General features: G+C 28.7%; 1 protein-coding gene across 1 annotated transcript in view; it reads left to right on the plus strand.

Annotated features, from left to right (window-relative positions):
- LOC139099293 (ephrin-B1-like) overlaps window positions 1-25,767 on the plus strand; it is a 145,050-nt gene extending 119,283 nt beyond the window's left edge. Inside the window, exons 2-5 of the mRNA XM_070651716.1 lie at window positions 23,778-24,088; window positions 24,342-24,725; window positions 24,788-25,174; window positions 25,510-25,767. Coding sequence (XP_070507817.1) covers window positions 23,778-24,088; window positions 24,342-24,725; window positions 24,788-24,939 — 847 coding nt within the window. The 3' untranslated portion in view covers window positions 24,940-25,174; window positions 25,510-25,767. The remainder of the gene's footprint in view (window positions 1-23,777; window positions 24,089-24,341; window positions 24,726-24,787; window positions 25,175-25,509) is intronic.
- The last annotated feature ends 27 nt before the right edge of the window (window positions 25,768-25,794 follow it).

Here is a 25,794-nt window from a genome sequence, read left to right on the forward strand (position 1 = left end):
TCTGCTTTTGCTTGATGTGCTCACTCACACACACACACAAAAACATTTCAAATGTGCAAAACATTCATTACGAAAAGGAACGAACAGCAACGGCAATAGAAGGAAGTTTATGTTGTTATGTAAATGCTATTATAAAACCTACAATAACAAAAAGGTAGGGAATAATGTAACATACAGCAAAACACATTGTTGCCGCAGTTACTGAGATTTTTTTAATTAAAGCTTATGATGTGTGACATGTTTTATACTGCCATGACACTTCTACTTTCTTTATGGTGTCTTGTTTTTCAGACGCATAACTTTATGAAAATGTAGGATTTTTTGTTGATTTTTGACTGATTTTTTAAAGATAATTTTATGATTTGAAGAACATAGTGGAAATTTAGACTTAACTTTGTCGATGTATCTTATTCTTCTATAGAGAAAATTTATAATTTGGACAATTTAAAAGGTGTCAGATTTTAAACCACAAAGTGTGCTCTTGAATGCTCAACGATGAGCACGCTGAAATTTCATAAACCACATTTTCTCGTTGTGCTCAAGTGTGCTTTTCAGGTGATATAAGTGTGTATATTTAATTAATCCAAAAAATGCTTTACTATTGAAAATCAGCCATCTTACTTGTTGTTCATTTATTTTTTGCCGTCATACCTTTTTGATTGCATGTCATATGAAGTAAATTTATAAATTTACTCATTTATCTAACTTTTCTGATGAATCTAAATTTATTTTCCAATTTTTCTATTGCTGCCATATGTTAAAAATTTGATTCTATATTTTTCACAATGAGCAATATTTCCTCATGTTTTGACTTTTGCAAGTGTTCGAGATTGAAATTTGGATTAGACGTTCCTTAGACTCATAACATTGTTATTTTGATATTAAGTGCGAAATACCACTGGCTAAGGAATAAAATGAATAAACTTCAATTGACAGAAATTTTAATAATGCCTTTTTTAACAACAATAACAGCAGTGCCTTGGCTGCTATGTTGTGCTCCTCAGTTTATAGTCCTTTTCCAACTTGTTATCCTCATCTCAGAACAATTTCCTTTATATTTACTTCCTTTTATTAGTTCCATTTATTTCTATTCATGCATATCATCAACCCATGTCGTCATTTTTACTTCCCCTAACATCTAACATCTCTTATATATGTCATTGAGCCGTTGTTCATCTACGTCTATCAAATGATATTCATGATTATTATTATTTCATATTACACTAGCATAAATCGGAAGGAAATGAAGATGATGAGGAAGAAAATTGTGAAAACTGATGGAAAGTTGTTGTTTTTTGTTTTTTTGTATTATTTGAGACTTTATTAGAGGGTTGGTAAATGAATTATTTATTGAAAATTAAGTTTATATAAAATTTAAATGTATTTTGATGTTTTTAACATTAAGGATTCAGACAACATATTTTTTCACTTATTTTTAACTTTAATTTTATTAAATATTGAAAAATATCCAAAGGAGTTTGAAAATATTAAAAATGGACAAACTTGATACAAAACAAATCCTGGTAGATTTTATTCAGTTTAATAATCACAAAAGGGCAATAAATTGTTTAAATATTTTTTAATATTCCAATAAAAAAAATCATATACCAAACAAAAAAAGGAAAACAATTCAATTTAATTTTCATTTCCACGCTTTTTTGTATATTGTAGTAGTTCTATATGTCGGCACATCCCGTATGTTTTTTACCAACTTTTTCTACACACTCATGACTATGAATATGATGTTGTTGATGTGAGGATGAATTCACATTTATGTATATTCGAACATTCCTGTCTGCTCTTGATTTCTATCCTTTCACTTGGCAATAACATTCGTGCTTATCGTTCCGCAACACAGACATATATTGTGTGCTGTATGTACCAAAAAAACGTGTATTATAATATTCATATAAGTCGAATGGATAGAATAATCTATTTTTATGCCGTTGACATGACAATATTGATGCTGTTTCCTGCTTTGATTGTAATATGACATTTTACATATGATAAAGTAGTTGTTTGAATAATAGGATTCGAAAGTCAAATAAATATTTTTTGCTCTCGACTTTTAGCATTCAAAGGATAAAAAGATAAAAAAAATTGGAAAGTTTCCGCACAAAATGAATGGATTCAAAATATATTAATAATTTTTATAAAAAAATGTGCTTCATCTGATCGAATTATTCATCTTCTTATGCTATTTGTATTTATCCATTCATAAAATCCTTTGCATTCATAATAATGGTTCATCCACTCACTAAAATTTGAGACTAAAAAAATCATGTTACAGACATGGAAAAGCAGAACTGCTGTTTCCTATATTTAACATTTTGTTCATACTAAAGGAATCTGAAAGAATTTTGGATTTTCGTCAATCCATTATTGAATTATGAACATTTAAAGATAATTTTGATGTTTTAGTCGTCAGAAAAATGCTTATTGGAACTAAACATAAATTAGACTACAATCTAACTTAACTCTAGCTTCAGGCGGATTTCATTACATTTAATTTTGGTTCATAATCACTAGGACCTTATTTTCCTTAAATTTCACATGAAGTCAATTTGAGTTCAAGCTCTGGTCCATACCATTAAATTCATTTCTTCAATTCATCGTCAACAAAACACTTTTAAATTTCAAATTTATAAAACAAGAAAATTAATTTCTCCCCTAGAACAAATATTTTATCCGTCAATTGTAAGGTAATTTATCTCGTAAAATTCAGCATTTTTAAGCAGAACATAAAAGATGATAACAAAAAGCAACAACAACATTCATCGTCGTCATCATTTGCAATTTATATTCATTCACTTTTCATTATGTGATGGAAAAAAATTCTTTTTAAGCTCTTGTCTATTTTCATCTTACAGCAACCGTCTCACTGCTTTTATATTAATACATCCATTGTTTTCTAAAAAATATTATAATTCCTCACGCCAATCATAATAATCATTGTATGCTGATGCTATTATTTTAAATATTAAAAATATGGAATATAATAAAAAGTAGATGGATGTACGGTGTGTGCATGCGGATGTTGTGTCTCTGTCTATTATTATTATCATAATCCTTCTTATTTTCATGATGAGCATTACCGCAAAATTTACTTTAAAATATTCTCTTGTTTGAGGATTTTTGGAATTTTTTTTTGTTTTATTTTTTCATTGTTTTGTTGGGGATGAAGGGATGACAAGGATGATAATTGATGAGCTATAAAGGGTTTGATCCTCGAGAAGTAAATATTTTCATTTTAGGATTTTTAAGACATTTTTCCGATTTTAAAATATTACATAACATACAATTATTATTAATATAACTTAGGTCATTTATTCTTCTGTCCTTCTGTTTGTCATTCCGCTCTAAGCTCCACACTTTTTCATAAACATCATATTTCCTTGCAAAACTTTTTATTTACCAAAGTTTGTGAGCACTTTTTTATGAAAAATTAATTAAATATAAAATTGTAAAATTTGTTAAAATCCTATGCATTATGTGATTTGTTATTGGACATTTAAGTCATGTTCCAGCTGTACTTTTCACACTTGCTGCTGTATCCCGACAAAACCTCAAAATGTTCCGAATTTAAATTATTTTCAGCACTTTTTTAACAAGTTTCTAACGTAATTTAACTAGTTCTTTGAATATTAAGACTCAAATAGTTCAAAAGAACCCCAACACCAATAGTGACAAATTTAGAAGAGTCCCGATTTTTTCCATTGACCATTAAATTTGCTAAGAAAAACATTTCTATTTTTGATTCTATTTTCAAAACATTCTAAATTCCTAACTTTTGCAAAGACTTAAATTTCAATTTTCATCTTTTACCAATAAAAAAATCACCATAATCGATATTATACATTAAATTGAACGTGCGTTGTATGATTTGTATGTTTGCATTAGCGCAATCTTCAATATCCCTTGAGGTGTTCTGATATGTTCTTCCCTCTCTCAAAACAACAAAAAAAATTCTTCCCTTTTCACATATCTGACTAATATTTTTTTTGTTTTGTTTACACTGTGCACTTCTGTGTCGGTTGCTGTTATGATTATAATGTGTACGCAAACATAGCACACAGCATTATTGCATGATGGATGAGCAAATGTCGTCAGTCAGCGTGTTATCAATTCAATTGCACAACAAGCGAGAATGTTGATGATGATGATGATGTGAATATAAAATTTTCCTGTGCTGACTTTATCGTTTTGTTTATTTAACGGAAGATGCTGGTGAAATTATTGGAGTTACGGAATTATGATGAAGAAATGTTGTGTGACTTGTTGAAGTTTTAAGAACTTTAGATATTAAATTAATTTTATTCTTTTTTTTAAATTTTGTAGATTTTAGAGTACCAAGCAACAAAATTTGAAACTGATTCTCGAATTTCATTGCACTCAATATCATCGATACCTCCAAAAAATCAAGCATCATCAAAATAATTTCTTAACATGAAATTAATGCTACATGACGTCAGTACTTTCTTGTCAGTTTCTGTGCTCACTCAAATTTCATGATATTGCGGAAAATCTTGGAAAAATCTTCATTTTTGCTTTTCATTTTTCGTTCTTCTCGTGTTTGTTTGCTGAAAAAAAAAACATTATTTTTGGTTCTCAAAAAGTACATCATAATACTTACTCGAATCCATTATTGTATCAAATATCAGTTGGGTGTGAAGTCATATGAAGGAAGAGTTTGAGGGTAATTATGGAAGTATCAAAAGTTGTTTTTTTCTATTTTATAAATTCAATTTTATATGGGACCCCACACCTTTGGAGTCCGACTCTTCAAAGCAAACAAAAAAACTCCCAAAAAAATGTAGTTCGGGCTTATTCGACTTTTGAAGTCCGGACTCCAAAGTTCTGTCAACTCTGCTTCAAAACATACTTGCCATTATATTCGATCATTCCTTTATAATTTCTGGACATCATTAATAAAACAACACATCATCATCTCACCATAACCACCTCCTATCTTAAAACATTTTCCATTCCATCAAATTCTCATAAAACTTACCGTAAAAATGAGCCTAATGGATGTGAATTCTTCAATTTTTTATACAAAACAAAAAATGAAAGCTTAATGGAGGTCATTTAGTGTAAAAATGAAAAAGAATCCTGTTTTTGATGGTTTGTGTTGGGGATCCTTGACCCTCGTCAAAACTGAAAAGAGAGCGAAAAAAAAACTGAATTTGAAAAGAACCGCAAATCAGAAATTCAATTGAAATTTGCTAATGGATGATAGTAAATGTGGATTGTGACATTGATGTGGCTAGATGTGACTCATAATGAAGATTTTTTGTAAGTTTAGGGAGCTTATGCTTTATAATGAATTGACTTCTTATCAATTTTAGTACATAATCTGAAAATAACTCGATGTTGTAATTATAAATTGCGAATTTAGAAATTTACATAAAAATAAAGTCATTTGTTTGGTTTTGTAGCTCAAAAATACAAAACGACTTACTACAAAATGTATGCAAAAAACAGCTAAGCTTTAAAGTAGCTGCCATAAGTAAGCCGTCACGAGTCGAGAAGAACAAGCGAAAAAAATTTGTCGCAATTCACGGTCCACAGCTGGAGAATATTTCGTGACTTACTGAATGACTCATGTTCTCATGTACACAATCCACTGTTTCTGTTTTCATTTCAACTTATTTCTCTTTTATTCGCTCAATTTGCAGAATATTGCAAGTCTGACAGTGCAACAAGAAACGAAATTGCAAAAAAAATCGAAAGAAATTTGTTAAGTTCAACATGAAGTTCTCTGTTTGACATGCAGGACTTATAAAACAGCATGAAGTATCAACAGCAGAATCGTCTCTATTTTTGGGCATTTTTTTACATTTCTTGATTGCAATGGGAACTGCTTGATTAAATTTTAAAGAAGTTTTAATGAAATTTGTGCATGCAAATTTTGATTTTGAACAAATTGGGTCGTAGACGAAGGTGTTTTAATCAATTGAATTAAGACTGAGTCCTGGAAAGACACATTTCAGGATCGATAACAATCATTTAAAAAAAATCTCATTTTTCATCAACATTTTGTTATTTTAACATTCTAACTTAATTTCAACCGAAAAACAGCAACAATTCACTTTTTGGACATGAAACATTAAACATGTACTGCATATTCGTGTATAACCCAAATGCTTGTTCTCTTTCTCATGTAACTTGCCAAATGAACGATTCGAGAATGCAAAAAAAGTGTTAAGAGAATGAAAACGAGAAGAAAAATTGTTGCTGAACGTGATGTACAAGTTCAGTCGCTCTTTAGTTGCATCTTTTCAATTTAAAGTCTAAGCATTTGTTGATGAAATGTTTTGCTGTGTAAATGTTTAATGTCCTTTTGCTAGGTTATGTATTAGAAGTGAGGGGGATTTTCGCGTATTATTTAAAGCTTTTCAGAAAAATTATGAGAAATTGAGAGATACATTCGATCACAAGAATGGTACATGAAGTTAGGAATCATCCAAAAATGACACAAAATTCTCATAATTAAAGACATAACAATAAATATTTCCAAATTTTACAATCGAAACTAACCATCTAAAAGTCATTAAACCATTATCATAAATTCACGTTAGTTTTCACTTTCACTCCAGATTTAGTGGAATTATCATTGAGTTTCAAACATTGCCAAATGTCTCAAATCTTTCTCATTCGACTGCAACTCAGCTTTTATTCCATAAGTCCTTTTTTCCTCATGAATAAAAGTTTATACACGAAGTATAGTTAGTTAAATAATGCGAGGATTAAAGAAGAAAAAAATAAAAAGGAGAAGTTTTTACTGTCATCATCATGACTGCTGTTGCTGGTCGTCAAGTTTATGAATTGCTTTAATTTTTGCTTTTATTTTTATAAAAATCGGAAGATGAAGAATTGAAACTTGAAAGTCATACCTCACTTATGTATTTTGATTGTTTTTTTTTTGTGGCATTTCAAGTTGTGGAAAGTTTTGATTTTGATATATTTATGTTTAAATATGGTCAGCAACAAGCATTTTAACAGAGAAGTATCATAAATTAGTATAAATATATCAAACCTTTGGTTGTTTAATCTTACCCGAGTATGCAGATGTTTAAACCTAGTTAAATGTTCTTAAAGGACATCTGAAACTATCTATAGACTCCCACGTCTACCAACAATTAAAAATAATCCAATAATCCGTCTACTCACAATATCAAACATTCTTCGAAATTTCAAATCCTTATTTTAACACACATCTGTGCAGAAATGAAAACTTTAATTTACCCTAGAGATGCTCACGGGCATAAAATTAACTAGAAGGAATGTGAAACTTGACTTCCCATGCAACCAAAATTTTCCATGTGTTATTAATTCCATTAACGTTCATTTTTCTGCTTGGTTGGTTGGATTTTTGTCCAAATTCAGGAACAAGCTTATGTGATTTGGACTTATTCAAATTTTAAGTAAATTAAATTACTTATTATAACATCTAAAAAAGATACGTTCTCAAAACTTTAAAAATTACACATTACCAAAAAGAATGAAATAACAAACAGATTTCCATCTAAATTCTCTTAAACGAAACAAATTTTTGTATCAAAAATTCACTCTCGTATCCGTAATCATAGATTAAATCAACCTTTTCAACTGTTTCAATCGTGTGTACGTCTCTAAATTCATCAAAAAGTGTGAGTGCTATCATCACAAGAGAGCAAAAATTCTCACCCATAAATTCCATGGTAAATAAGCAAAGAATGTCAATTGAGTGAAAAGAAGGAATGAGAAAGTTGATGGTATAAACGTGGATGGTGGATGGAGCTTTTGTTGTGACTACATCAACACATTTTTTGAGAACGTATATTCATGAATGCTGATGATATTTGGAATAGAGAAAAATCTTCAAGTTTACTTTTTTTTTCGACAATTTTTTTTTTTTTAAAAAAAAGTTTTTTGAATGAGAAAAGTTTTTTCCGCACTAAAAAAAGTTTTTTAAGGTTTGACATAGGAGAATATTTTTCTTATAAATTTTGAGAAAGTTGTTGCTTGAGTCAAGAAATAATTTATGAAATTTTAGCTAAGAAATTGGTGTCACTGGTTTAGCTAAGAGGTAATTACTTTTAATTTTCATTGATTTTTGAGCTCAAAAATTTGTTTTGCTTTGTTCCTTAATAATAGATGGATAGAAAGATAGATAGATAGATAGATAGAAAGATTGGTGTTTATTTACCATAAAGGAATAAGATTTAACAATAAAATAGGTTCTGATATAACTGTAACAACGTATAAGAAAATTATCTAAAAAAAAACAGATTTGTGGTTTGACACTTGCCAATCACGTCCCAAGACCATTAATTCGACTGTTTATCAATGCTGTTATTGCTAACGAAGTAGAGCCAAAAACGTAGAGCCGTGCTCTTACACACAAGCCCTTGTGTTATGGATTTGGTACTTCTTACATCTTAGCATCTCACATTTGTGGACTTGTTTGTCACACTTGAAAAGCAAATAATCCTTATAATTAACAAATCACTGCTTGATCTAAGCATTCAATCAAAAATATTTTTATGAAATCAACTTTTTCTCATTTGGTATCTGTGATATTTGATGATTTAGATTCTTAAATAGGTTTTGTGTGTTGAAAATTAAAAAATGTTAAATAGAAACAGAATAAAAATTATGTTATAGGATTTTCGACATTCAATGGTCAAGTTCCTTAAGTATTCTGATATTCTATTCTGAACAAGGCCGTATTCAGGAAGGTCAAAGTTTTTCCTCCTTTTTCTGAGGAAAAAAATATTCATTTTGCTTCTCTTTCCCACTCTAAAAATTTTTGGCTACGCTTCAATTTTTATTCTTAAAACAAATTTTTTGGTAATTTCATTCAAATAATCAGAATAAATTGTCAGAAACTGACTTCTGTCAATAATAAAACTACATCATTGATTTATTGATTGATAAACATCACTGAAAACTTATCTCATTCCTTTTATACTATATTAAAGTGATTGTCACATTCAATGATTCTTGCATCCTTCTTCATTCTTTGGAATGAATTTAAGGAAGTGGAAAACTTTTTTTTTCTGTTTTTGACTTGTTTTGTTTAGAAACTTTTTTCCGTCTTCAATTTAAGTGATTGAATTTTGCCTCCTTCTTTCGGTTTCCCCATCCTCATCCAAATCTAATTCTTATGATTTCGTCTCGTTTCGATCTTAATTTTATACTTATGTGAATGAAAAGAAGATGAAAAAGAGAATGAATAAAAGTGTGGATAATAGGAAAAGTAAGCAAAGTACAAGGAAGTAGCACATAGCAAGAAAAAATGATTTTCTGTGCGTGATGCCGTGGGTTGATTGTTAGATGTAAAAAGAAATTTCTCCCTCTCAAAAAAAAAAAAAATGAAATGAAATTAGGAAAGCAAATTCTTTTGTGAGAACTTTTTTTTCTTCCTTCTATTCTCATCTGCTGCTGTTTTGCTTAATCTTCTTTTGTGAAATTCTTTCAAACTTCTTTGTTTCTTGTCGGTCTTTTTTTTTGTATTTTCTTATACTCGCTTAATGAAATTAGTCGTCATTATCAAGAGATCATTTCTTTCAAACAGGAAATCATGCAGTTAATTAAATCATAGTAAGGATGATATGGAGACTTAGGTGGATTAAATTGTACTTCGTAGAAATCATGGAAGTTAGAGTCTTTTGCGATTATTTGGGACCCAACATAGTCTTTTAAAGTTATTTGATATCGTGTGAAGAATTTAGGAGATTTTTGAAGGTGGCTGTAACATTTTCAGACTTGATGCGGCATTTTGAAGCTATCTAAAGTGTCATTTGTCTATTATTATTCAATCAGAGAACATTATGTATTCCTGTTCTTGTCTTTGGAGAAAGTCTACTCATACTACATTCTTCCTTACTCATTCATTAACATTAAAGTCAAGCAATTTATAAATTAAAGTTCCATTCCACCATTTCAACCGAAGTACTAAAAAAACGAGAATCCTTCACGTCAGAAATAACCATCACATTCCCTTCAACTCCCCTCATCTCCGCCTATTATTTTCCATGCCTTTCTGATGTTTTTCACAACCAACACAAAAAAATAAATTCCCATTTTTTTCTGTTTTATTTGATTTCTTTCTCCTCAGTTGCTTGCTACTAATTTCTGCTAATGACACGAGAGATAAGAGATTCAATGTTGAGTCTATATGTATTTAAGAATATAAATGATAGGAGCAAGAAATTCTCATACGGAACATTTTCGTCGTTTTTCTACACAAGAGTATATGTGCGTGTTATAGATATATGCACAGACATTTAGTGCTGAAAATTTATTTGATGCTAATGTAAGACGATGATGATGATGATGATGACGATGGTGAGATAAAGGAAATAGAGCAAGAAGAACAGAACTAAGCAAAAAAAAATTTGAATGGAAATGAATTGATGCCAAATGATGTTGATTGTGGATTTAATATGGATATGCCTTTTGGTGGAAAGACACCAAGGGTGGGAATTAATGTGAATTTCATGTAATTTAAAGTTTTTTCTTATTACTTATACATCGAAAAGAAATAAAATTATGTAAAATATTAAAAGTGTTATTGCTGTTGATGAAATCAAGATCTAATGACTTCAAACATTTGCATTTAAATGTTCTAAAATTTAAATATATAAAAAGAAATGTTTGAAAAAATTTCAAAATAATTAAGATATAATATTTAAGATTTAGATAAATTCACAAATTTAGCTAATGTACTGTAAATTGTAACTGGGAACAATAATTTGCAAAGATTGCTATAATTTCATAATCACCACTAAAATATTGATGAAAATTTACATTACACTCCGTCATTGTCATCATCATAGTAAATATAAATTTTCATTAAGCGACAAACATAAATATTCAATCAATTTCATTAATGAAAACTGAGAAAAGGGAGGAAATCAGGACGTAAAATGTAAACAAAAGAGAGTTGTTGTTGATTGTAATGCTTAAATGATTTTTCAATTTATTCTTTCTGTCCTATGTTGTGTCACAGTGGGAAGTGTTGAACAAATTGTGTGGAAAACTTTTTGAAAGCATTTCATTTTTTTAATTAAAATAAAAAAAATGTAAATGTATTTTTTTATTTAAAAACCAGACTGAGAGGTCGCTTACTTGGTGAAAATTACTTGGGTTGTGCACTACTCTAAAGATATAATCTATGGTTGATCTAAGGTAGTGGAGGAAAATCTCTTTTGTTTCACGGCACCACTGTTCTATGTGTATTTTGCCAATGATAAAAATTCTATTTTCTAACAATACATTCTAAGATCCTTAATCAAAATTGAAACCTCATAGTAGAAAAAAATTTAAAACAAAAACCTTAAAAACTCTCTCATCTGTAACTGATGTATCGTTAATGAAGTGTATGGCAATGAAAATGACAATGACGAAAAGACTATTCAGCATTAAAGTTAGGGGAATTGATATTAATTGCACGAAGATAAAGTACAGAGATAGGAATGGAGGTTAACAGAATGAAAAATAGTTAAGGAAGGATGGTTGCTTGTCTTGACGTTTAATGAGTTGTTTAGTGGTAGTTTGATCAGAAAATTGAGGTAAAAGTTGTCGAAGGTTATGTTTTAGCCAGGACTAATTGTCGATTGAGATTTTGTATAAAAAACAAGAGTTGAATTATTATATGTTATGATTCATACTACCCAAGTAGTTAATGACTATCCTGCGCGAGTATATATATTTTTTCCCAAAAAATGCGCTTAAAAGTATGTTAAGCTTCGGGTGCTATCTAAGAAAAAACAATTTTATCTTTAAGTCATACATAATTTATCAACTGTGTTATGAGTTATTTTACATTTGTAAAAAACTCTAGTGTTTGATACTATTTACATTACAATATAATAAAAAAAATGTTACCTTATACGATTTTAAAATTGTCAATAGAATTAAACCGTTTAATTTCTTGTGCTTAATGCACTTAAACATATTAAAACCTCGAATAAAAGAAGTTTGCGTTTAGTGAACAAGGACTTCTGCATTATTTAGATATGATTAACTCATTTAAAAAACTATCCAATATAATTTAAACTCAACCCTTTAAAGAAATTAAAATTTTATAGTTTTTGTCTTACGACTTGCCATGAAAACTTCTAATTTATTACTACAATAAACATCCTCAATGTTTCAAATTCGCTATAAAGATAAAAGCAAAAACTTTTCTTCAATTTAATTTTTATTTCTTTTTTTGCAAAAATTATATCATACCATTTTGTTTTAGTCGTAGTTGTATGAATCAAGTAGACATCCAGACATCATCTTCAAATAATCTTAAGAACGGAAAACGAGCGTGATGTAAGCGAAAAAAGCTCAAAAAGGAGAAAAAAATTTCCCATTAAGATAATTAGGATGAGATGAAGATCATGATGAGCCGCTCGTTACGCCTTTTTTGTCTTAATTTCATTTTTATTTTAACTCATTTCTTAATTTTTTGCCGCTTTTCTTGTTTTCTTCTTGTTCAGTCTTTTGAATTAAAAACCAAGGAATTCTTAATTTCTCACTTTCATCTTTAACATGGTTTCCTGCCGATAATTTTTGAGGTGAATTTTTAGGTGAATGGATAAATTCAGTTTTCTTGGATAAGTTCAATTTTAAGGTTAAGTTCAGTTTCTGTAGTTGAGGATATAAATGGACGAAGTAAGCGCATTTTTGTCGCATAAATCTTTGAAAATATAAATTAATTTCACATTTATTTGTTTTCAAAGCATAATTCAAAAAGTACTGGATAATATCAACTCCCCCAAAACCATAAATATTGTGTCCATAATGATAAGATCCAGGAAATATCCAGCCAGCCTTTCAAAACGGGCTGTAAAGCGCATTATTTCTGAAGGAAAATGCACAAAAAAATCATCCACTTCCATATTTCAAATTCACTTACACAAACAGAATAACAACAAATTTCCCCTAAGGGCAAGCTACTTCGGTAATAAAAAAAAGCAGTAATGATGATGAGAAGGAAACTTTTCATTTCAAGATGAAAAAAAATTTATTTTATTCTTTTTGATGTGGAAAATTCTTTTTTTTTGTGCTTCATTCTCTCAGCCTATCCGAAAATGAATGAAAATTGAAATTAATTAACAAAATTGGCGAAAATTTTCTTTTCCATGATTCTTTTAAATTTATCTTTTTTTATTTTACAATGTTTACTTAAAGTGAATGGGAAAAGAAAAAAAAACTCGAAATAAAAAGCTTTTGAATTCAAGAGAATAACGAGCAAAGAAAAGGATAAGAATAGTCTTGAGGACAATGAAGATTAAAGATCTGGTTTAATGCCAACAATTACTTGCTAAATTTATTATGATTTATATCGTATGATTTGTAGAATAACTAAATAAATCACAGATTTGATGATACTTGGAAGCAAAAATCTTGTATTGTTAAATTGTTTTGTCGGAATTTTTCTCATCGTGACTGTAAATGGGATAAAAGAAAAAGCATTTGATAAAAGAGTTGTTCTCGATCGTCTATATAAGACTCAACACTAATATTTATCTAAAATATTCTTAGATTATTAAATAATCCCAACACAATATTTCATAAATACAACATCACATAAAATTCTGTTTAAAAACATTGAAATTAAAAAACAAAATTAATTAAGTTGTTTTCACTCATCATACATGCATGAAGCATTTTTTTTTTAATTTTATTAATATACAAAAAAACTTAAAAACCTCAAATATATTCATTTCGTAATTCACGAGAAGAAAATATTGTCGAGTCGGAACGAAAAATTTATTTTAATGAAAAAATCCACTCAAAATCTCATAAAAAACTTATCGTTCATCATCATAAAGTTGTAATCTTCACATATAACGAAGCAAGAAAAAAAAATTGAGAGGAAATAAACGAAAGATTATAAATATTTCCATAAGACTACAATGTGATGATGTTACACAACATTTGACACCGCATCGCGTGAAAATATAAATAAAGTCGGAACTTTTCGCGGGAAATTTATTGCGAAAATGACATTAGGATGGGTTTTAGTTGATCTGGTAACTTTTCGGATTAGGAATCATACATCTAATAGCTAGTAATTTTCATACCATGACTTTCTAGTCACAGCATTTTCAGCGGCATATAATTCTCTAAGGGTTTGTCGAGTAGGGTTTTCTTATAAGAATAGAGATTAACGATGTCTATTATAAATCCAAAGTACTTGGGATTTAGAGTATTTAGTAAAGATTTGGGGTATCTTAGTACTTAGGTTTTTACAGTGGTGAACCAAGCTATCGTAAAAGGATCGCTTAAGATAACCATAAAAGGATGAGTTAAAACTAGGTGTAAAAATTAATATCTAAATTTATTCCTGACAATTTAAATTTATTAGGATTGATCGGTTACTATTTAGTATCTGATTTGACATCCTTGTATGCCAAGGTACACAGAATAGAAATCATTGTGTAGATTGTAGCAATTTACTGGTACTTTAACATATTTTAGTCAAATTTAACACCTTTGAAATCGGTTTTAACTTGAATTTTAAGCTAGTCCAGTTTTCTAAATTGTCAACACTTAGTATACTCCGAATACAGTTCATTATTTAAAAATAACTCAAAAGCGATTTTTATTGATTTATTAAAGCTATTTATTGTTCAATCCCGCTGGTAGACTGACTGAGGTCTGAGTTGTTTATTATTCAAAATAATTTTTTCTTTCTTTTTCTCCAACCTCCTCACAAATGTGTCGGCTAAGTTTTTAGATTTTTTTTTATATATATTTTCACTTTTCATCTGAAACAAATGTTGATTTTTTATTGCGCAATTAATTTCTTTTTTATTCTTTTTCATTATTTTATTCTACAATAAATGAAGTTCATTTTTACAACAGTCGGAGCAGCACACATAGTGTAGTGTAGTCGGATGTTGTACACTTGATATTTTATATGAATATACATTTATTCATGTTGCAGACAGTTATGATGATGATGATGTAGCTTGAGAATGAAACGAAAGAAATTAAAATAATATATAAAAAAATAAGATGTAGAAGAAGAAGATCAAAGCAACGAGAATTACGACAGCAAAAGTGTCGCAAAATGCTGTTAATGGATGACAAATTTAAATTTATTTTCATTGCTTTGTCAGATGGTCGAGATTTTTTTTTCTGTCTTGTGTGTTTTTAGTTTTCCGTTTCACATCTCTTTTAATTCCTGTCTGTTCTGCATTTACTTTGAGATTTCTTTTCTTTTTATGCGCTTTTATTGCCATCGTTCCATGTAGTTAAGTGTCTATTAAATTTGTTCTTTACCTTCATTGTTGACTTTTTGATGTTGCTGATGTTTTTATTTTCATGGTGAATAATTGTTTTTTGGTTCTTTGAAATTTGAGAGGGATCAAAGATTTTTGAGTAGATTTGGTGTTTATTGTTTAGTAGATTTGTTGATAGTAAGGTGATTAGTGATGGTTCTTGATGTTTTGAATTACGGATTGTCGGGTTTTGGAATTAACTACTTTTTTGAAAAAGTTTGAAACTTTATTTACATCTGATGGTTATTCATTCTAATCCATCATCATAAGTTAAATTCACTATTTTAAAATGCTCAGAATTACAAAAAAAAAATCTCAAAATCTCCAAATAGGCACGTTCACATCCATCAAAATCAAACAAGAAATCACAGATGTGCTCATTCAACATTTTTCCCTACCGCATATGGGATTTTTCCTGATCTTCTTTTCTCATTGATCTCATCACTGTATCCATCATAAGCACAGTTTTATTTCCATAAATAAGGAAAAGAAAATCAAAGAAGTTTAAAATTTCCACGTTAATGATTATGATGGCAACTGCTGATGCTTTTATTAAATAGCAAAAAAATTGTACTGAATAGCATGAGCCATGAAATTGAAATTTGTCTGTGTGTTAAAATCCCCTCGCAGGCGAATACCGGAAATTGAGAAAAAATCCAATTACTGCCGCAGTTGTAACTCTCAATTTTCGACATGCCAATGACATACACATGAATGTCTGGCTTGGGATTTTTGTATTTTTGTGATTTTTTGATTGAAAATTTTGATTTGTTTAAGGTAATAGTGCTATCAAGGATGGAGATATAAGTTGTGGAATCTCTTGTAAATGGATTGAAAATTAGGAGGAGCTTAAATAGGTCTTTAAATAAGCACATCCAAATAGTTTTCATAGTCAAATTCAATAAACCTTCAAATTCATCATAATAATGATCACAAATGACAGTCACAACAATAATCCACAACCATACACAACATTTACACTATTCATGAAAATTTAATTGATTTATGACTCTCTGCATTGATAAATCTTAAATTATTACTAAAATGCATGCTTTTTAAGCTACTGATGTAGCATCATGTCGTGTGGGGATCTCTTCTAATCTAAGTATTTTCATCACTCATATTAATGGATTATGTAGTAAGACGCTGTGTGTAGTATGCAAACATATGGTGTGCATTGTGGTCATGAGATTATGCTAAGCGGGGGAAAGAATATTTTTTGTTTTTTCATTTATTTTTGAGAGAAAAGTTTTAATGATTTATGCCAAAAACTAAATATAAATCTTTAAATTAAGACAAGATCATAAAAATTGTAAAAACTGAGATAATCTACCTTGTAGGTATTTTAAATGACTGAAAATCAAACAAATCACTTTAATATCATTTACACAAACGAAGTAAAACTTCGACGTTAGTCAAAACAATTTTCTTCATTTTCATTATTTTCTAAAAATAAAATTTTCTTTTTTCATCTCATTTGACTTTTTCTCACATATTTTTGAGGGTCTCTTTCTATTGCTGTCTAAATGATACAAAAAATGTTTATTGTGTGTGACTAATTGATGCTTTTTGCGGCATTCTTAATTGCTTCATTTCATCTTAACGTAAAATTTTGAAAAAATATTTTTTTAGTTGAAATATTTAACAGTTTTAGTTGTTTTCAGAATGACTCGTTTTATTATATTTTCAACGAATTTGAACTTTCTAATCAAAAATCTATATAATTTTACAAAATAATTTAAACATAAATGATTTCATAACTTAACATTCCTTACAAAATTCTTCAATCCAACAAAAATTATTTGGTCTTTATTTAAATAAGTATTTAAAGTCTTTTGTCGTGTGTGACTTTTGTTTTATTTTCTTTTATTTATAAAGTTTTTTTTCGTCGAGGAAGAAAGAAACATGACATTTATTTACATACAAAATAGCAAGCAGCACAAAATTTGAAGACAAATGATGATGAGAATGTTATTTGAAATTAAAATAAATTCACTTAAACTTAGGGTTTCCATCTGCTGTATTTTTGCCTGGACGCTGCTGTACTTCACATACAAATTTCGGAATTTTCGATAAATTACGAACATTTTTCTTTCGAAGGTCCGGGTTCAACACCAGGACTGAAAATATTTTTTTTTCGAAATTCTAATTTAGCGAAAATCCTCTGGTCACCCAGAGAACTCAAACGAAACATTTGTCTCGCACGCTTGATTTCGTCATTTTATGTTCAATTGGTTTTCTGATGATTAATTTAGCAGTGATAATTGGATGATGGGTTAATTATTTCAGGTTTCAGGAAGGCGAAAGTAAAACTTAAATTAAAAAGGATAAAAATTTTTTTATGCATATCCAAATTTTTTTTCATCTTTTTTTAAAAATTTTTATTACATTAGTTCAACCCAATTATTAATCACTTTTTCCACAGAAAATAGATTTAAAAACAAATGAAGTATAAATAAAAGAAAAGAAAAAACAATAAATTTGCGGTTAAATGCTAAAAAAATAGAAGAATGTCTCGACTTTTTCGGTTGACGTAAGATGTGAGACTAAATTTAAAGCAAATATTTGAATACTATAAATTTGACCCGACAATCTTGGCTTACTGAATTGAACTGTGTTAAATTTCTATAAAATAATTGTAAATTTTATATAATTTTTTCATATTTTTTGATCAACTTTTAAATCAATTTTGATAATTTTTTAATCAATTTCGATTATTTTAGATCTTTGTCAATTATTTTGAATTGAGTTTTACAGTTCATTGATCCTTCTTTAAGAACTAACCAAAAAACTTATTAAAAAAACTAATTAACCACATTTATCTCCCCTATAATAAACTTAATGGCAACATAAACACATTAACAGAAAAGCAAACATTTTTTTAAAAGAAAAATGGAAAAACCATCGAAAATCAAAATTGATTAATAGACTAGCATATGAGAATTGTCATTGCGTACATTCAATTTTCTCATCCTAACCATTTATCTTCAAGTCAAATGAATTTCTTTTCTAAGTTCTCATTTACACTTACTTTGTCATTTTTATTTCATATATTCATCAATTAAATGGATTTTCACTCCCATTTTAAAGACACAAAATTTATTTTGTCAATTTTCATGCTCATTAAAAAAACACACGAAGAATTTTTTTATGCACTCAGACACAATTTAAACTCAAAATACGACGATTGACAAGAAAATGAGTGAAAATTGAATGTTTTGCTTTAGCAAGTAGTGAAAATATTAGGGAAAGAATAGACCGCATTTAAGTTTAATTAATGGACATTATGATATGACATAGCTATAAAAATTTAAAATATTTGTAGAGGTAAACAGTTGAGGCTTAACCAATAATTTTTGGAGTGGGTTGAAATTTTTATCAAAACTAAAACTACTAAAATTACAAAAAATATGCTAAAAATTGCAATAAGTAAATAAAAGAATCAGCAAAAATTTGCTTTAAAAAAGTGTTCTGCATGTGCATTAAATTCCAAATGTGCAGAGTGAGACGATAGAAAAGTACAAAAAAGAACACACGCGATGTGGCAATGAAAGAAGTGCTGAGAATTTTTCTTTGATATTTTTTTTTCTACTTCAATTTCACTTCATTTTAAATTTCCTTTTGCACTTTTTTCTTTTAATGTTGCTACTTTTTTTTGTTGTTTTTACATTTCTTTCTCACTTTTTCTTCTTTTCTGTTTCCGTCATTTAATTTATGATTATGAGAAAAACGTGATAAAATGCATAAAATTAAAGAAAAGTAGAGAAATTTTTATTTTTAAGGGGAATGAAGAATAAAAGAAGAATGAAAATTGAGCAAAAATCTGCGAAGTGGAAATCATTGAAAAAAAAAAATTGGAACATCAAGAAAAACTTCAAAGAAATTCTTTTTTTTAACCATTTCGTGTTGTATTTATTTTGGTGAAAAGAAGATTTAAATGAGATTGTTTTGAGAAGAAAACATTTTTTGTGAGGTAAATGAATTTAAAGTAAGGAATTTGAGTATTTAAATGATTATTTTTGCGTTTAGATTTAAATCTCCAACAATTTTGTGGGTCTTATTTGAATGAAATAATTCCTACATATATCCTTAATCATTAACATAGTCAAGTAATTAAGTTTGTTACCCTAGACGAGGCAAAAAGAACTTAGAAATAAAAATAAAAGGTTTTGTTGGCTCTGCTGCTTTTACAGATGAATTTATTTTCACTCATCATTCATCTTTACTATTGATTTTTTTCATCTCGATGCCGCGAATGGAATTATTTTTCATTCTCCAATAATTTTTCCAACATAAAACTCATCATCTAGACCGTATGAAAATTGATGATTGATGAGCATAAATGTAGATCGGTTGGCAATAAGCATCATCGATGATATGTTGAAAATATTTTTCCGAGTTTGAACTTAATATGAGTTGGAAATTTCTATTATTGCTGTATGAAGATATGTAGGCATACAGGATATAATGGAAGTTTATATTAAAGGTATGAGTTTTTTGGATGCATATTTGTATGTTTCACGATGATGACACTTAAAGTCCTTAGTACTATATACACAACAAACCTCGCCTCAATTTAGAGAGAAATTACCTCCTAGACATATCCTTTATCTCCGTGCTGGTTTACTGTAATATTAAAAATATTAACGGTTAATCTACTGAAAATTTTGGAGTTTTTCAAAGGATTCTTTACGATAATCAAATTAAATTAAAATCCAATTAAAATATTTATTTTTCAAATAAAGTTACAAGAGCATGATCTTGTTAAGATAATTCTATTAGGAGTATAAAAAGTGTTTATTAAAATTATTTTTGTACTTGTTCCTTTAATTTACACATCATAGTTATTTGGTCCAAATTAAGTAGATTCTTAAGAGATTAAGATATCCTGGACCGATTTCGACCAGAGTTGTCAGTGATTATAAGTTTAAAAAAAAAAGAAAATAGGCAAAAAAGGAAATTTAATTGAAATTTCAATATTTCGACAGATAGCGAACGAATGTGCAACTATTGAGCAACTACATTGTATGAATTTAATGAAGTGCTAACAATGGTTGCAATATGCATTTGAGAAATTTTTAATTTCCATTTTACAGTAAAACGATTTTTTTTTTTTTCAATTCAATTGATATTTTTTTGCATATTGATCGAACTTTTTCTACAACAATCGAATATGTTTTAACAGTTTTAATTGAAGCGACTTTCAACTGACTTTTTATGAAGCTTTTCAATATTTACCTGTGGGCTTGGTTTTGATTATGAAAAATCTTTTGAAAATTGAAAATTTGAATGAATTGGAAAAATGTTGTTTGAGTTATATGGCAATTAATGTGATTAAAATGACCGTGCAGCTGTGCAAATGTTGATTCAAATAATTGAAAATTGACCTATGAAAGATAGTCAAATGTTTGCAACGTTCTTCAGTTGACTCTTGAATACTTTATACTCACAAAATATTTTACTGTTGTATTTTTGGACGAACGAAAGGCGACACCACACAATTTCACGAACTGAAAAGTGGAGTTTAAACTGTCTAATTTCTTCAATTTTAATACTAATTATTTTTTTCTCCCTTTATTTTGATCCTATAATAGCTTCCGAATAGACATACAACGACCACGTAATTGACGTCAACAAAGGAAATTTAAATTTTGAATATGACCAAGTGCACATAATATGTCCACTATATGATCACAGTGACAAAGAGAATGAGACAGAAAAAGTGGATCCGACACCACACCACTGTATAATGTATCAAAAGTTGAATATGAAACGTGTCGAAATTACAAATCCAAATCCACGAATAATACTATATGTGATAAGCCATACAGTGTCAATCTAGTAACAATTTCATTTAGGCCATTCAACCGCAACCGGGTGGACTTGAGTTTAAACCTGGAAAGGAGTTATTATTTCATATGTAAGTATCCTTTATTTTTACTTGATTTTTCAAGTTCTTAAATTATTTTATTTTAGTTTGAAATAGCCGTTAAATTTAAAATTCGGACGAACGAATAAATGTCACACTTTTTTCTTAAAATTTACAAAAATCCCTGTTTTACTTAAAAATATATGGTCAGTCTAATCAGTCGGACGAAGACAGCGAATGTGAATACCTAATCCTAAACATGAATTCTAAATAGACCCCATACAAATTTGTTTATTCAATAATTTTTTCATCTCTAATTTCCAAGCAACATCATCTACTGTGATGACATTCACCGTAGAATTGGTGGTCGTTGTCAAAGCCATCATACAAAAGTGGAGTTTTAAAGTTTAACAGTCGGACGATACTGAAGCGAAGCGAAAAGACCACTGTGACCTAATAACAGTCGGACGAACAACGAATCGAAGTGGAGTCCGACACCACTGTGACCTAATAACAGTCGGACGAACGAAGCGAAGCGTTCGTCCGCCGCACTACTGTATTATTGAAGTGAACCGTCACCGAAATATTTTAAGTATTTACTTCGAATTGAATACACATGGGTCGAAATCATTACTTGAATGACTAAAAAGGATAAAATAAATTTATATAAAAAAAAACTTTTTTTAAAAAGCCGATTTTATTCAAGAGTGAACAATTTTTTTCCGGACACACAAATATAAAACAAAATTTTTAACTAAAAATAAAAGCGTGGGGCGAATCATAATCATAATGCTACATTCTTAGTTACTTGGACATTCAAGCCAACTGTTCAACAAGCTATAACAAGAAGATTTACCTAATAGGTATTTTGTAAATATTTTGCCTAAAAAGAAAAGTTAAATTAGTAATGAAATTGTAGGTCAAGTATCCCGAAGAGACAAAGCATCATGAGTAAGAGTTGAGAATGTTCATTTCACTGAGTCAATAAAGCCTACGAAGTAAAGACAAGTAAGAACGTAAAAATATTTTTTTAAAAATTTTGTTTTATATTTGTTGCAATATTAAAATTATTTTATTTTTTTAGACGACTACTTGAATAAAACTAGACATAAATTTTTTGCGTTTAGATTCAAATCTCCAACAATTTTGTGGGTCTTATTTGAATGAAATAATTCCTACATATATCCTTAATCATTAACATAGTCAAGTAATTAAGTTTGTTACCGTAGACGAGGCAAAAAGAACTTAGAATTAAAAATAAAAAGTTTGGTTGGCTCTGCTGCTTTTTAAATGAATTTATTTTCACTCATCATTCATCTTTATATTATTTTTTTCATCTCGTGCCGCGAATGGAATTATTTTTCATTCTCCAATAATTTTTCCAACATAAAACTCATCATCTCGTATGAAAATTGATGATGATGAGCATAAATGTGATGGTTGGCAATAAGCATCATGATGATGATGTTGAAAATATTTTTCCGAGGCACTTAATATGAGTTGGTAATTTCTATTATTGCTGTATGAGATATGTAGGCATACAGGATATCATGGAAGTTTATATTAAAGGTATGAGTTTTTTGGAGGCATATTTGTATGTTTCACGATGATGACACTTAAAGTCCTTAGTACTATATACACAACAAACCTCGCCTCAATTTAGAGAGAAATTACCTCCTAGACATATCCTTTATCTCCGTGAGGTTTTGTAATATTAAAAATATTAACGGTTAATCTACTGAAAATTTTGGAGTTTTTCAAAGGATTCTTCACGATAATCAAATTAAATTAAAATCCAATTAAAACATTTATTTTTCAAATAAAGTTACAAGAGCATGATCTGTTAAGATAATTCTATTAGGAGAAAGTGTTTATTAAATTTATTTTTGTACTTGTTCCTTTAATTTACACATCATAGTTATTTGGTCCAAATTAAGTAGATTCTTAAGAGATTAAGATATCCTGGACCGATTTCGACCAGAGTTGTCAGGATTATAAGTTTAAAAAAAAAGAAAATAGGCAAAAAAGGAAATTTAATTGAAATTTCAATATTTCGACAGATAAACATGTGCAACTATTGAGCAACTACATTGTATGAATTTAATGAAGTGCTAACAATGGTTGCAATATGCCTTCGAGAAATTTTTAATTTCCATTTTACAGTAAAACGATTTTTTTTTTTTTTCAATTCAATTGATATTTTTTTGCATATTGATCGAACTTTTTCTACAACAATCGAATATTTTTTTTTTTTTAATTGAAGACTTTCAACTGACTTTTTATGAAGCTTTTCAATATTTACCTGTGGGCTTGGTTTTGTTTGAAAAATCTTTTGAAAATTGAAAATTTGAATGAATTGGAAAAATGTTGTTTGAGTTATATGGCAATTAATAAGATTAAAATGACCGTGCAGCTGTGCAAATGTTGATTCAAATAATTGAAAATTTATGAAAGATAGTCAAATGTTTGCAACGTTCTTCAGGTTGACTCTTGAATACTTTATACTCACAAAATATTTTTTTTTTTCGTATTTTTGGAGTCAAGGCTCACAATTTCAACTGAAAATTGTTTAAACTGTCTAATTTCTTCAATTTTAATACTAATTATTTTTTTCTCCCTTTATTTTTCCTTAATAGCTTCCGAATAGACAACAACGACCACGTAATTGACGTCAACAAAGGAAATTTAAATTTTGAATATGACCAAGTGCACATAATATGTCCACTATATGACTCAAGTGCAAATGAGAATGAGACAGAAAAATATATAATCTATAATGTATCAAAAGTTGAATATGAAACGTGTCGAATTACAAATCCAAATCCACGAATAATAGCTATATGTGATAAGCCATACAGTGTCAATCTAGTAACAATTTCATTTAGGCCATTCACACCGCAACCGGGTGGACTTGAGTTTAAACCTGGAAAGGATTATTATTTCATATGTAAGTATCCTTTATTTTTACTTGATTTTTCAATTCTTAAATTATTTTATTTTAGTTTGAAATAGCCGTTAAATTTAAAATTTTTATAAATGTCACAATTTTTTCTTAAAATTTACAAAAATCCCTGTTTTACTTAAAAATATATGGTCAGTCTAATCTAGACAGATGTGAATACCTAATCCTAAACATGAATTCTAAATAGACCCCATACAAATTTTTTATTCAATAATTTTTTCATCTCTAATTTCCACAGCAACATCATCACGTGATGACATTCACCGTAGAATTGGTGGTCGTTGTCAAAGCCATCATACAAAAGTCATTTTTAAAGTTTTCGGTGGTGATACTGAAGCACAAAAGACCACAACAACATCAACGACAACATCAACAACACCACAGCCACACACGCGTTCGCCGCCGCGTATTGATTGGGAATCACCAGTCAATTCATGGCGAAATCATCACAATGATGAGCCTTATGGCGATCATAGAACAAATTCTGATAATACACAGTATAGTAATCGAATAAATCATGCTCATCAGTCGACACAGCGACCGGTCTTTGTAAATAATGCCTACGGTAATGTAGGAACATCAGGGAGTGGATTTACTGTCAATAAGCCTACAAAGAAGACAAGTAAGAACGTAAAAATATTTTTTTTTAAATTGCAATATTAAATATTTATTTTATTTTTTTAGACGACTACGATACTAGACAAAATGAAGTCATTAAAACAGAAGAACTGACATACAACAATAATTCAAGCGCTAGTTATCTAGGAAGCCATTTTATAATTCTTTGTAGTCTAATTGTAGGTGCACTTTTACGACTCTTAAAATTCGAGGCCTAAAATGTTTTTAAAAAACTTTTCTATCATGCGTGCTATAGTTGTATGTGTTTGTGCGTGTATTTTTCTATAAATGAAACTTTTTTGTCATGTAAATACAAAAGAATTTAAAAGGATTATTTATTTAAGTCAAATGAGATTTAATAAAATATTTCGCACGCTACGAGTCAATAGATGAAAAGTAAACATGAATGAAAGTTTAATGGAAATTATGAAAAATATTTCATTAGATTATTAGGTAAGTTTTTTATTCATCTTGTTTTTTTTCTGCCAAATTCAAAAATTCTTTACAATTATTCAGTTTCATTTTATTAGTTCGATTCCAAATTAGGATAATTTTTTAAAAGTCATTAAATTTAAAAATTTTAAACATATTTTCCGATAATTTTAAATATCTTCTTAAATTATTTACAAAAACTGAAAAACTACAAATTGTAAAAAAATAGCTTTTTTCATACAAAAGCTGCATTTTCTTTTAATTTTATAATTTTTTAATTCACAAACATAAAAAAAAACAAAACATTTTAATTAAAAATTATTAATAAACTTTTAAAATTTGATGTTTATTTCTAGAATATTTTCCCTTACACTCCCTAATTTCAACATTAATAGATGATGATTTCACTTATGTTATGGATACATACATGGAGTATTTCTGTATATTTAAAATATAATTAAGATTTTGAAGACAAGAATGTCCTTCAAATCTAAACATTAAGTTAGAAATGATGAAAAAAATCAAGAAATGAAAAAAGTTTGCCTATCAATATTAAGTACATGTTTCATGTTACATGTGGTCATAAAAAAAGTTAAAAATTTTAAATTTAAAACCCTTAATTTGGTAGCCAAATTTTTAAA

This window comes from Chironomus tepperi, unplaced genomic scaffold (assembly GCF_022539635.2).
Source record: "Chironomus tepperi strain 1889 unplaced genomic scaffold, CSIRO-AGI_Ctep_v1 contig_467, whole genome shotgun sequence".
NCBI classification, from domain to species: Eukaryota; Metazoa; Arthropoda; class Insecta; order Diptera; family Chironomidae; genus Chironomus; species Chironomus tepperi.